Raw genomic sequence first — 15,099 nt, forward strand, 5'->3', positions numbered from 1 at the left:
GAGTATGTCGCCTATCTGGTCGACATACTTTCGCCTAGGACGTCCTCTACCGACACAACCATTCATCTCTGCACAGTAAATTTCTTTCGTCAGTCTTCTTTCATCCATCCTTTCAATGTGACCAAACCATCTCAACATTCCTTTTTCAATTTTGGTCACTATTGTGTATTTGAACAGTCATATGATAATTTGTATAAGAGGGTACTTGAATAATAAATCAGTTTTGCTTCAACTTACAATATTGTTGTATCTTTTAATGGCGACTTCGGTAAATTAATTGTTTTTGTGAGGATAATGGCGTCAAATCTATCTAATATTGTGTTTCCTGGTCAGTTTAACCCAAAGACTGATAAGTGGTGTGAATACAAGGAGCGGCTACTGTGTGCACTCGACGCCGCGGGGGTGTCCGCGGAGCCGGCGGATGAACAAAAAGCGCGATCATTGTTCCTATCTCAGTGCGGCAAAGATACTTATTCACTAATAGTGTCCCTCCTAGTGCCGAAAAGACCGACCAGTGTTGGGTTTTATGACATTCTCTTGGTGTTAGATAAATTTTATGAACCTGAGGTGAATGAAATACTTGAAGCCGGGAAATTTCACAAACGCCTACAAATACAAGGGGAGAGCGTGCAGGACTTTGTATCGGCCATAAGCCTCATGGCAGCTAAGTGCAACTTTGTAGATTTGAAACGACAGTTACGGGATCGACTAGTGTTGGGCGTGCGGGACGATCGCCTGCGTCGCGACCTGTTGAAGACTACGGACCTCACGTACGAGAGGGCTGTGCAGCTCTGTCTCAACTACCAGGCGGCGTTCCATGACCTGTACCCCGACACTAGCGAGATGAAGCAAACTCCGTCCAGTGTCAGTGAACCTATGGACATTGGTAGAATAAAATCGATTGAATGTCGACATTGTGCACAGAGTCATAAGGCTGGAGAGCGGTGTCCTTTCATGAAAGCTAAGTGCTTTTATTGTAAGAAATTTGGGCACATTGCCTCCGCCTGCATGAAGAAATCGGGCAAGGTGCATCAAGTGGGAGGTGACGACCAGCCGACGACGCCTTCAGAAGATATGATGGGTGTCTACGTCTGCTCAGATAATAGTTATCGTGCACCGATAACAGCAGAGCTGACCATCGACGGCGCCAAGCTGAGCATGGAGGTGGACACGGGTGCCTCGAGGAGCATCATCTCTGAAGAAACCTACCGCAAGCTGTGGCAGGTGGCGCCACCTCTGCAGTCTACCAATGTAAAACTAGTGACATGGACTCGTGAACCTTTGAAAGTGTTGGGTGTGACGCACGTGCGCGTGGTGCTAGGCAACAAGGAGGCCCAGTGTGAACTGTTAGTAGTGTCGGGAAAAGGGCCGAGCTTGTTAGGTAGGAACTGGTTTCAAGCGTTGTGTTTGGATGTTGAGGGACTGTGTTGGACTGATGACAAAATTTCAAGGCTGATGAGTGAGTTCCCGGATTTATTTAAAGAGACTCTTGGTGAATATAAAGGTCCTGAAATTTCTTTACACGTTCGTCCTGATGCAAAACCAAGGTTTTTGAAAGCACGGCCGGTTCCGTTTCCTTTGAAGAAACAAGTCGAAGAGGAGTTGAATCGGATGGTGGAGAGCGGTGTCCTGACCCCGGTGCGATACTCCAAGTGGGCGACCCCACTGCGGCTCGTCAAGAAAGATGACGGCGCATTACGTATCTGTGGCGATTATCGGTCAACCGTCAATTCTGCTATCGATGTCGATACGTACCCACTCACAGCCGCCGTCGAAGCCTTCGTGAACCTCAGTGGAGGAAGAGTCTTCAGTAAGCTCGACTTGAAGCATGCGTACCTACAGATGAAGGTGGATGAGGACACAGCAATGCTCCTAACACTGAATACGCCTCTCGGGCTGATGCGGATGAACCGCCTGGCCTTCGGTGTGAATTCGGCTCCCGGGATCTTCCAGCGCGTGATGTCGTCGGCGCTGGCGGGCATGGCGGGCGTGGCGTGCCTGCTGGACGACGTGGCGCTGACGGGCCGCACCGCGCAGGAGCACGACCAGAGGCTACGAGCAGTGCTACAGAAACTGACAGACATGGGTTTTCGACTCAATCTGAAGAAGTGTGTATTCGCTTCGAACAGCATCAACTTCTTGGGTCATACGATAGATGCCGAAGGTTTGCACCCGTCGCCTGAAAAAGTGCGTGAAATTAAAGAAAAACCGGCACCTACAAACAAAGCCACGTTGCGGGCTTTTCTGGGGCTGTATAATTTCTATGAGAAATTCCTGCCAGATAAAGCAACATTACTGGAGCCACTGTATCGCCTCCTCGAATCAAAGAGACCTTGGGCCTGGGGCGATGTGGAACAGAAAGCCTTCGAGGATGCGAAAAATTTACTAGCATCTGATCTGACTCTAGTTGGCTACGACTTAAATAAGGAGCTACTGCTCATTTGTGATTCATCTGAATATGGCCTTGGGGCAGTGATAGCTCACATTATGGAAGATGGGTCTGAGAGACCAGTAATGATGGCGTCCCGAACCTTACAACCGCATGAACGCAGATATGGGCAAATCGATAAGGAAGCGTTAGCCATCATGTATGGGTTGGAAAAATTCCGTGAGTTTCTGATTGGGCGCAAATTTTGCATCATAACGGACCATAAGCCGCTAGTTGGACTTTTCAATCCTGATAAAGCAATTCCCGACTTTATATCACCACGTATGCTGAGATGGTCATTGAAACTTGGATGTTTTGATTATGTCATAAAGTATAGACCTGGCAAATTGATTGGACAAGCTGATGCCCTCAGTAGGTGGACCGCTGTTAATGGTTCCGGAAACAAGGAGGATGCCCTGGGCGAAGTTCTATTACTGGCGGAGCAACCCGAGGGGTGGAACCTGGATGTGACTAGGATTGCGACTGAAACAAAAAAGGATCGCGTGTTACGTAAAGTTTTGTTTCACGTTCTACACGGCTGGCCACGAGCGAATACGGATCCAGAGATGCAGCCATATTGGACGCGCAGAGAGGCTCTTTCACACGATAAAGACTGTTTATTGTGGAGCAACAGAGTCATTATACCTCAGTCACTTCAACAAGAGGTGCTAAAATTATTGCATGAGCCGCACGCCGGCATAGTCCAAACAAAGGCATATGCTAGAGGATACGTATGGTGGGCTGGTATGGACCATCAGATTGAGAGAGTGGTGGCTGAATGTGAAGCCTGCCAAGCCGTGAGAAACAATCCTCCGAGAGATCCTCAAGCCTGGATTGTTCCTGAAAAGCCATGGAGCCGAGTTCATGTTGACTTTGCTGGCCCGTTTCAAGGCAAAACATTCATTGTTCTGATAGACAGCTACAGCAAATGGTTCGAGGCAGAAATAATCCAATCTATGAGCAGTGGAACCGTTATAAGTGTTATGCGGAAAATATTTGCCTCACAAGGACTGCCTGATGTGCTGGTATCCGATAACGGTAGGGCTTTCAGTTCCGTTGAGTTCAACATGTTCTTAAAGAAAAATGGGATCAGGCACTTGTATTCCCCGCCCTATCACCCGGCGACCAACGGGCAGATTGAGAGGGCTATTCAGACATTTAAGAATAAGCTCAAGAAAATGAGCGAATCTGATATACCATGGAGCGAGAAGATGCCTAAAGCGCTTTATGCGTTGAGGACGGTGCCGAACAGCTGCACCAACAGGAGTCCGGCGGAGATGCTGAACGGACGCAAGTACAGGACGGCGGTGTCGGCGCTGCACCCCGCCGCCGCGCCCAGCGCCGCCGCGCGCCAGGCGGAGGCCGCGGCGCACAGCGCGCCCGCGCGCACCTTCGCGCCCGCCCAGCCCGTGCTCGTGCGCATGTACCAGGCACCAGACAAGTGGCAGAGAGCCACGGTCGAGCAGGTGGAGGGACCGAGCTCCTACATGGTGAGGACGGAAGATGGGGAGTTGCACCGGCGACACGCTGACCAGATGTTAGCTCGAGCTGTGCCGACTCCAAGAGCGGAGACTCCACCAATAGAGATGCACAGACCAGCTGTCTCCATGCCATCTTCACCATCAACCTCTGATGAACCTATAGTGATACCTCCACCGGATATGTGGCCTGATGTTATTGGCATACCTAATTCTTGTTGACTTAAGATTTATTAGTGTTGATTATTGTGCTAACTTTAGTTACTGATGATTTATGTTTAACTTATTACATATGAACTGAGCTTTATTGTTTAGTGTTGATTAACCAACTGTCATTATATTGTCTATTGATTATGTGCGATAATAATGTAAATTTTCTGTTGACTCTAATTTCAATCCTGTTGATTATGAGAGAAAGGTATATTGTGTATTTGAACAGTCATATGATAATTTGTATAAGAGGGTACTTGAATAATAAATCAGTTTTGCTTCAACTTACAATATTGTTGTATCTTTTAGTCACTACGTCTTCTTTTACTCCAACTCGCTCTCTTATAATACTATTCCTTATCCTATCATTCAGTTTCAGTCCACACATACTTCTTAGAGAGCGCATCTCAACAGCATTTACCCTACTTTCATTCTTCTTCTGCCAAACCCAGCTTTCACTTCCATACATTAGCGTGGGGACCAACACTCCCCCATGAACAGCCAAACGAGCCTTTTGAGACACGCTTTGACTCCCCATGAACATAAAATTTCATAAAATAAAAACAACTAAAAAAAATATAATTATAAACAAACAAAAGACCCGACTGCTCGCTAAAAAGATGAAAACAACCAACTTGACCACCACACACCTAAGTAACTTTCAGCTAAATGGTGAACCCTCTGTTGGTTGCCGCCTGCGATACTTTCCATTAACATTGGGGCTTGTTTTCATCTTTTTAGCGAGCAGTCGGGTTTTTTGATTGTTTATAATTATATTTATTTTAAGTATTTATACAGTCAACAACTTGTTTTGCACATAAATACAAAATCTACTAAACCCTTATCAAAACTCAGTCACCATTTATATTTAATTTAGGCGCATTATCCTGTGTTTTAAGTGTAGGTGTTAAATTGGGATAGACTTTTTCTAAACAAGCTATATAAACTATGCCTAATGTCTTAACTTAACTACATACTTACACTTAATTATTTTTAATAAGATAGCATTTTAAATACTTTTAAGAACTCCCTTTTTCTATTGTTTTTGACAAATAATCTTAGTACTTAGGTACTTTACTTCTATATTTTCATATAACATTTTTAATTAATTGATGTAATAATAAAGTAAGAAGCTGAAACTTACCCCTACTAGTAGGATTGCAAGTAGAGTGAGTGAAGTAGTAAACAAGGTGTTTTATTGCATATTTAAAGGCCGATTAGACCTTCAGAGTGCCTAATCATAGTTGATTAGAACAGGTTTACTATAAAAGACCTCCAATTGACCATATGGCCCTGATCAATGTGGATTACCAGCAATGTTATTATTGATCGCTTAAAGTGAAAGAAAGTAAATAAACACTTGCCTTTTAAAGTAGCAGCCGGTGAACAAGAAACCACTTCTCGCGGTATTTATTACGGCTATATCCAGAACATGTTATGTTAGAAGAATGCGAAATAAGAGAAAGTTAGGATAAATAAAAACACCAGAAACTTGCAAAGCAATCCATCCAAGTGCATGCAAGTGCAAGGAGTTGATTTGACTGACTGACTGTTGACTGACGTTGTCACTGTCAGCATGACACTGTTTACTGTTTTGACAGCAGACATCGGTCCGTTCGTTTAGTGACATTGACGCACGTGTCGTGACGTGTTTTGTTTATCTCATTTGATTCCTTATTTTAAGGCCACAACATGTCAGATATAGCCAGGCTAGAAATACCTACCATGGATTTAAAGGGACTCCACTTATCGTAATACATGGCCCTCAATGGCCCCCCAAGTAGCTTTCCTTTACATATTTTATGTAGGGTTGCAGGTCCAAAAAATATACTAGGTAACAAGGTAGTTAGCTCTTTTCTATACAAACTTGCGAGGATGTACTACCGAGAGCTTAGTGGAAGTGGGAGCACCAAAACTACTGAACGTATCACCCAGAGGCCTAAATCTGGCCGGTACATAATGGAAACAATTTTTACGGCTAAGATATCTTTTAGCATACTTACTTAGTTATTACAACTTATTAAATAGAATTTGTGTTGGAATTTTACTAAAAAACTTCAATACTTCAATAACCCGCCATGTAGGATTTCATGAATAGTTATTTGCTTCGATTCCATACATGTACACTGTATTGAGATCCGAGCGCCATCTGTTGTTTGTCATCAAAACTTATCTATGATACCTTCCTTTTCTTTCGTTCTCTTGCTCCCAGACCAATACCAGCAAGTCTAAGCTTCCAAGAAGGAACATGAGAGGCCTTGATCTTGCCCATCTATGATCTGGCCACGTATTGGACTTATATCTAAGATCACTAGCTGTCTGTCTGAAACTTACAGGGATTGTTCTTTGTATGACGTAGGCACCGAGAAAAATAATGTTTTTTGAAAACTCCACCGGTAAGTGGGGTAATGTCATTCAAGTATAATGTATAATGTAGTATAATGGGGATAACACGGGATAAAACGTTATTCTGTTTATTAAATAAATTCTTTGAAACGTCACAGAAGTAGTTAAGCAGGTTGACTGATAGAAAATGCTTTTAGCATAAAGTCCACCTGATTTTGCATAACTATACTATAATTTACTTTTGTAAATTAAAGTCAAAAAAACACGCACTTGGCCAGCGTGGTGGACTAGACCTAAACCCTTCCTTCATTGGAAGGAGACCCGTGCCCCAGCAGTGGGGACGTAATGGGTCGTGATGATGATGAAATTGTGTAATAGAAGTATTAAGTATAAGTATAAGTACCTATCTACTCCTATTATCAAAATTAGGGTAGGGTAGGGGGAAAAGGTAGTAACTATGTAGTAAATATGGTGGTAAAATTTGAAAATCAAAACGTTTTTATCGTTTAAGACGACCGAATGGCGTAGTGGTTAGTGACCCTGACTACTGAGCCGATGGTCCCGGGTTCGATTCCCGGCTGGGGCAGATATTTGTTTAAACACAGATATTTGTTCTCAGGTCTTGGATGTGCCCGTAAAATGGCAATAGGCCCGCCCCCTATTACATTGGGACTAACATAACACTCTGGCGAAAAGTGGGTGCAGCAATGCACCTCTGCCTACCCCGCAAGGGAGTACATTAGTACAAGGCGTGAGTGCGTGTGTGTGTGTGTGTGTGTTGTTGTTTTTATCGTTTATCGGATTTTTAAAAATGCTAGGTATGCTTTCATCATCATTGGCCACAGCATCTATATAGATGATTGTTGCAGCGCTCGTGGGTTATGAGTTACGACGGCCGCACCGTCGTTGATGGCTGTATAGTCCAATAGCAGCACGACATTTTTTGCCACAATGGTTGCAGACGTAACGCGATTCCAACGGAGGAGACATAGCACGGCGAATTCTTTTCTGCTTTAGATTTTCAAGCCAGTCTTCATCATGCTTCGCCATGCCTGCTTGAATATCGCGGCGCCATTCAGATCTCATTTCGGCGCGTGTTTCCCAGCTGTTTGTCTGTAATCCGAAACTATGCATGTCACGCTTGCAGCAGTCTTTAAAGCGTAGAGCTGGTCTTCCCACGGTATGCTTTAGGACTAACACTACAGGTACGGTCAGGTGCAGAGAAACCTGACCCCCCTCTCATAGTAACAATGTTTCTGAGAGGGGTCAGGGTCAGGGGTCTTTCTGCCCTTTACTAGAATTAGGTAATGGGTAAGTATGCTCATATCGGGAACTGCAAAAATAAAATCAAGCCATACACGAACACAACTATAATTTTATTCAGTTATTTTTAATACATGTAAAATTATGTACTTATTTATGGGTTTTTCATATGTATTTTTTAAGTATGCAAAAAAATCTTCTTAGGTACATTAAATTACCTAGTTACACCTAAGTAGTATTAGGTATTTATAGTGAGCTCATCAGTCTCATCAATCATATAATATCTATGTAGCTATTAGGTATCTACCTACAGAGACATCATATTTTTTTGACTTTAAGTAGGTACACCTACCACCGCCATCCGCCTACACTACAGGGAGGATTTTTGTAATTGAACATCCTGCCACGCGGATTGTCTTCACAAAGTTCACTTATAAAATTCAGCCCTGTATTGTAAAACCTTCTCAAAACCCTTAAGGAGATAAATCACAAATTAGCCGACTAGACTGATTTCAACTGTTGAATTTTATTTTAATGTAACACAGTCACTTTATAATTTTATTGGTTTATTGCAGGAACCAAGAGCAGGAAGTGTAGCAGCCTTGTCGCTGAGATTAGCGCAGGCTCCTCAACTCCTCACCAGCATCAATATGCTGCGTCACTTAGTTCAGTTCACGACCCCTGAGTTCCCTCAGTTCATCATCACTCAAGTCCGCAAACATGTTGATATCAAACGTAGCAGTCCCGCCTTCCGCATTCAGTCGGTTTATATCCTCCAGGTTGTTGACGAAATTTTTGAAATGCTTCCTGTAGTCTTCCTCATTTTTGTAATGCTTGTCATAGTCTTCAACGAACCGTCTGAACAACACTGGCGCTTGTTTCACATCGTATACAGGGGGTTTCGGGTCATCCGAGTAGCCCTCATTCGACTCAACACTGTCATCCTTTTTGTCCCAGTCTTCATCCCAGTAGTCTTTGTATTCGAGTGCAAACGTCACTTGCAGTAGAATGGTAAACAACACGACTGAGTAAATGAACTTCATTTTATTGGTAACACGATAGGTTTAGACGATGCGCGGACGATGTCTGGGTGTATCGTAAGTGTTTGGTCGAAGTGACCTCGTAGAACCAGTTCTGTAATATCATAGGTCGAGGAGTCAGTCTTATGTAACTAAGTTATATGTTCACACACATAAGTATTTTGTTGCATTCTATTAATTCGTAGAAATGAGTTTGTTCCACTTTTTCGTGCAATTTTCGTTTCGCTGATCGGAACAGATAGTCGGCGGCGGTGTTACGACATTGCGTATTCGATAACAGATAATGTTGTTATAGGAAGTTAATTAAGTGTGTCTTTTGTATTTATAATTGAAGAGGAAACCAAAACCGTCGGTAGTACACCGCTATTGTCAGCGGCAACCTAATAAAATACCATTGTTTAACAAGTCAAAAGAAGCCCTTTACAAAGGAAAGTTTCTAATTATTTGTTTTAATCACGGTGCCAAGAATCCTTTCAGAATTAAAGCCGCGGAAAATGGTAATTTTCAGCAGATGTTAGGCGTCGCGCGCTTTGTCGTGAGTCGCCGGGACGCCGAGTTTTAAATGGCATCACAGATAAGCGTACAACAAAGGTTTATCTGTGAACTGTAGTGCCGCAGAGATTGAGACGGCTAAATTACGCTGCGGTGTCGCCGGACGGTCGGCATTTCCTCCAACAAAATGAATTAAAAAACCGCATTTGAGCTCAGAAGTAGGACCTTTTTTAGATACCTACCTCTAGGTAGACTCATTTGTAAATTGTATCCTACTGATCTAGGTATAACTGTGAAGATCGGTTGCGATACTAGGTATCTATTTCAATCAGGAGCTTTGTTTTATTTAATTTTTATATTGTAAAACTTTTATAAAGTCATACGTTTATTGAATAAAGTGCCGTATAATAAACTGACCTTGCCATAAAATGAAGTCAGCAGACCTTTTATCCGACGAGTTATTATAAAATGTTTGCAGACAACAAAAACCTTTCAGCGGCTTTCACGGGATCAACGCAGTCAACAAATTTCCCTATTTCTTCTAAACGAGATATACGAGTTGGAAAAACAAAGGATTACGTACTTTCATGCGCCTATTCCATTATATCCTTGATGTCTTTTTGGGTCCAACACCTGAGCCTGTCCTGGATATTGAATTGAACAACTAGGATTTGAAAGTGTTCAGCTTACGGAGGCAATACTCGATACTCAATGTTTGGTAGTAGATAGATTATAGGAGCACAATACTAGCTAAGTATGAAAGTAAATTTTTAAAGTAGTTAAGTATAAACACAGTGTTTAATTATGAACAAGATAATTGATCGTTATTATCTATAAAAAAACGTGTAAGGAAGAGTTAAGAAAATAGCGATTCCTGTCATAGCTATCGGAACACTTTATCATAAATACATCAAGAGTAGGTGTAGGTACTTTAAATTGTGCTTATCTTTTCACGTTCTTAGTTGTGAAACCACCAGTATAGACAGACTTTTACTTACAGTCTATATTCTACGTGCAGTTACTTTAAGCTTATAGTTCGCCATTATCCTCTGTAGCATCACCCGCGTGCATAAATAAACGAGCAGCCTTTGAATACGACTGAAATATTCAAGTCCTGCACTGAAAGTACAGCGATGGGACTGCCATGCCGTTTATTTATCTTGAGACAATGACTTTGCTCAGTTAAATTTAATTAACGAACTACAATATGTTTTTACCGAGTCTAGCTTCTCAAGCTAGAAAATTGAATTGGGGTCCGTCTGAGACCCGTCTTATTTCACTGGCGCTGCGTTCGACAGACGAAACACGAAATCATAAACACACTCTTCAGTCTTGAGTCTCCTAATATGTCTCATAGGATAGCAATGAAAAGATATGGGGTCATTTTTGTAGTTATGTTAGTGTTTTGTACTCATCACATCAGCACATCAGCCTGTAAACATCGACGGCTGGACGTAGACGTCAATCCAAGCAGAGCCACAACACTCTTTATTATTGGTTATCTGAATAACATCGTTTTTAGCGATAAGACCGTCCATTGAACATAGACATACCTATGTTTTATTGTAAGTTTTTATTATTAATTAATGTGTGTAATCGTGTGCAAAGAACGTTTATTGTATTGTATACACTCCCGGGCAATGAAAAGGTTTCACTGAGAAAAGCACCAAATTACTCCTCAACGGAAAGCGAATCTAAATGCTGCCTTCTGAAACATTGAAGTACATTTAACAGATCTTCTTGATATTACCAACTAAAAACAATAATATTTTGTTCAAATTTTAAATGACATTGGGGTCGTTTGGTGTCGGCATTTTGTGAGTGGAACCTTTTCATTGCCCGTGAGTGTATTTCATTGTATATGCTGAAAAAGAACCGATGTCCGGTGCAATAGGATAAACGAGCCCATTGAAGACCTGGGTTAACGCTGGGTGCCGCCGTTTTTAAAAATAATTTGATGTAATCAGAAGAGTCCTCGTGTGGAGACCACGTACCGGCAAGCGCAGCGTTGGGCGGCCCCCCGCGAGATGGACGGACGATACAGTCAAGTCCGCGGGGAAGCACTGGATGCGGGCCGCCTCCGATCGGACAAGGTGGGAATCATTGGGGGAGGCCTATAAATAATTATGTTGTAGAACGAAAGTTCCTATAAGCGAGAGGTTATACCTATTATAAAATATAACATAAAATATATGAGCAAAGAGGTAGAGGCAGGCGCGGTTGTCGAATTTAGTGGTAAAGTTCAGGCAGTTTTAAAGTGCCCAATTAACTTTTGAATAAGTAGGTATTTAATGTACCTAACCTTTCTTGTGAGAAATTAACTTAACTATAATGCAATAAGACAGTACCTACCTACAAGAAGAGTTCTTCACTTGTTTCTAGGCTCTGGTAGTAGGTATAGGAACTTACGTTAATAAGTTATATCCAATCGTATATTAATTACACCTAACAGACTCGTTAGCATGAATTTTCATCGTGAACGTGAAGTAAAAATTAATCGATGAATTTTGTAGGAAAATTTTAGTTCTGCTACCGACCGCCAGGGGCGCTGTTCATGTTTCCATACAAAATTACTAGATGAATTATTTTACTTCACGTTCACGATGAAAATTCATGCTAAGGGGTCTATTGTCAGATCCGATTATATCTTATTTTTGTGATCCAAATTACTCAGGCGCTAAGGACACTTTAGCCGCTGCGGCTTTCTTGACGTCATTTGCGAAAATTACGAGTAAATAATATATATTGAGTGACAAACGCCAGCCCCTCTTTACGGGTCATCCTTGAACCGAATAAAGTGCTCACAATTTTCGGGCTCGTTTACCGCTCGTGTATGCCAATGTTTCGCTTCAAGAACTCTCTTCGTTTCGCAACTTATATCATTCACTCTAATGTTACAAGCTTTTTTGTCTTTATTGCTTACTATTAGGTACGTACTTTTTCTTGTAGGTATGTAGAATGCGATAGAGTAGTGAGCATTACATAGGTACACGTAAATATACTTCTTAGTTCTTAGTGACATCGATTGCTACCGAGACCCATCTTATCATGGTGCCAACGGTTATTTACTTACACTTTGTAGTAGCATGCCTTATGACTATTATAGATGTAAAATCTATACATTGAATTTTATATTGTATTCGTTTCCGAGGGAAAACAACTAAGTATATTTACCAGGCATGAGCATCATCAGTATAAGTAGGTATATCCACCGAAAATAAATAAGTTCCAGTCCGAACAGCATTACAGCTGATTAGTAAAGTGAGTATAAATGTCGTTTAAGTATTCAGCGGGATAGCTTGAGTCTAACGAGAACACGACGAGATAAGATTTCAAATGTCTTGTTGAATTCCGCGCGCTGATTGTCCCGGATTTGGAATTAACATAACAGAGACGTTCCGTTGTGACATTTGTAGGTAAACACCGCGAGAGTTAAGGGAGGGTTGGGAGGTAAACTGTTAAATATAATACCTAAGTATAATTAAAGACTCAATCATCTCGAAGGGCAAAAAACTGTCCATTGGCAGATTATAAAGGTGTCCGGAATGTTGTATTTTATTCTCTTACACCATTTCCTTAAGGTACCTACGGTCAGCTGCATAAGTCGTTATACACTTCTGTACTGTACCTTGTCAAAGTGACGAAATGTCAATATTCAGAACGGTTTCAGAGTGACAAGGTACATAAGTGTATAGCTACTTATGCAGCTGACTGTACACTCCCAAGCCGACAACCGGCTTCGGCGACTCTGACGCCGCCGACAGTAACTTTTGTATGAAACTTGTCACTATGACACTTCGGTCGAACAAAAGTGGCTCGGGGTTACTCTATACCTACGACGAAAAACAAAGTTTCGGTGCGCTGCTGCGCGAGCCATGACACTATCTCGTTGTATTAAACGTGCCGATTGTACGACAACTCTCGTTAGTTATTTAGTTTTTCGTCAGTATAGAGTAACTCTCCTGTGTTGCGGCGTCAGTGTCGCTGGAGCCGCTCCGCTTAGAAGTGTACTTTTTTATACAGGAGAAAAACCTTAAATGGTAATGTCACTGATAAAATTCCAAAACGTCAAATTCCGTACACCTACGTACCTACCACATTATACAGGAATGTAGTAGATACGTAGGTACGCAGTCAACATTGGTACCCTGTAACGTGTAGTGATTGTACCTAGAGACGCTTGTGAGACGACACTGACGCCTGTTTCAGCGTTTGTTTGTGAACGAAATCAGCTCATCTCAGCGACTCACGGCTCCCCTTTGCTTATATAGGGTATTGCAAACCGTCAGAACCAAACTGATATATAGGGCGATTTACTAGATTTTATCGCATCAATTTTAAATGAACACGATTGGAATAATTATATATTAATTCTCATTTGTACAAAAAATATTATAAACAATCTCATGATTATTTGACTAACACAATAATATGCGATTCTTTTTTTGTACAATGTATGAGTGAATCGCAAACATTGAGGTCAACTAAAAAGTTTGTTTACATCATCGCCCTAAACGAAATGACGACATTTAGCAAAATCTAGTTCAATAACTCCTAAAATTACCTGGAAACTTAAATCATAAATAAAGCGTTGGCAAATTAATAATCACGCTTTGTAAACATTTAAATCGTGCCGCAGTATTTACTTGGTATTCATCAATTACGCTGGTAAAAGGGAAAACTTGTGAGGGTGTTTTATCATTCGCAACAAATTGTGTACCCAGCAAGCCACTACGCCGAGTCGGGCAAATGAATCATTAGTCCTAAACTAATATTAGCTCTGACTTGTTCAAACACGTAGTTTTCAGGCTTATATTACAGGGGATAGAATGTAACTTGAGGTTCAACTGTTTTTTCGCTCAAAGCAAACATTCTTCCATTTTCTAATGGAGCTGTGCTATGGGAATACGTGTCGAGGAAAGTTCCACAGAATACCGACAGACACATATATCTATATACATTGTACAGTTTGGACGGTCTAAATTCGTGCACGGTAAGGGTTAAATTTGAACTGAAAAGTTGGATTAACAGGTACACAGTACTTAGACTGTAGCTATCGTATGTAAGTACCTATTCCCATACAGCCACCAGACAAAGGAAAGAAGAAAGGGATTGTGTCCCTGTTTCAACGTATTCTTGTCAGGAACTCAGGTTATAATAAAAAGGATTTGTCGACTAAAATCACCTCAAAAGGTAGATTTTCCGCATAATTTCATGGATTTCCTTCAAGGTTGCGATTTTTCTCACTAAGTCACTGAAGCGCTGTCAAGTTAAACTACCCCGTGATTGGCTTATCTTTGGAGATAAGGACAGGCACGTAAATAAGTGATCAATAAAGTACAATCAGCTGCATTAGTAGCTGTACATTTTTCTACCCTGTCAAACTCACAATCTGTATATTCATTCATTGAAACATTGAGGCCCGGGTCTCCTATTTACGCCGTAGATCGCGTCCAGCGTCACGCCGTAGGCCGCGTCACGATGCCCACTATAGAAATGTACTGATGCGGTCTCCCTCACACGCCGACGTTGGCGCGTAGACATAATGAGCATTTGTGACGCGGCCCACGGCGTGACGCTGGACGCGATCTACGGCGTAAATAGGAGACCCGGGCCTGACGTTTTGTGTAGTAGGTAGTTTGACAAGGTACAACAGTGTAGAGCTACTATAATGCAGCTGACTGTACATTAAATCGACTCTACTTAGTTTGTACTGAATTTATCCATCTAATAAGATGTACATTGAAGATACGTATATTGAAGTAAGGTACAATATTATTTTTGTTACTATTAATTATAACGAACTTAAGTCAATAGGATAGTAATAATAACAAAGCCTTCA

At 41.7% G+C, this 15,099-nt stretch overlaps 2 protein-coding genes across 2 annotated transcripts; one reads left to right on the forward strand and one right to left on the reverse strand.

Annotated features, from left to right (window-relative positions):
* Positions 1-294: 294 nt before the first annotated feature.
* On the forward strand, positions 295-4,128 carry LOC119691591 (uncharacterized protein K02A2.6-like). Its single transcript, XM_048626913.1, has one exon. The coding sequence runs from the start codon at positions 295-297 to the stop codon at positions 4,126-4,128; it is 3,834 nt and encodes a 1,277-aa protein (XP_048482870.1).
* Positions 4,129-8,231: 4,103 nt separating this feature from the next.
* LOC105390625 (cathepsin F) lies at positions 8,232-8,826 on the reverse strand. The gene has a single exon (XM_048626993.1). It carries the CDS (start codon positions 8,766-8,768, stop codon positions 8,388-8,390), a length of 381 nt encoding a protein of 126 aa, XP_048482950.1. The 5' UTR covers positions 8,769-8,826; the 3' UTR covers positions 8,232-8,387.
* Between the last annotated feature and the right edge of the window lie 6,273 nt (positions 8,827-15,099).

Source organism: Plutella xylostella, chromosome 17 (genome assembly GCF_932276165.1).
Source record: "Plutella xylostella chromosome 17, ilPluXylo3.1, whole genome shotgun sequence".
Lineage (NCBI taxonomy): Eukaryota > Metazoa > Arthropoda > Insecta > Lepidoptera > Plutellidae > Plutella > Plutella xylostella.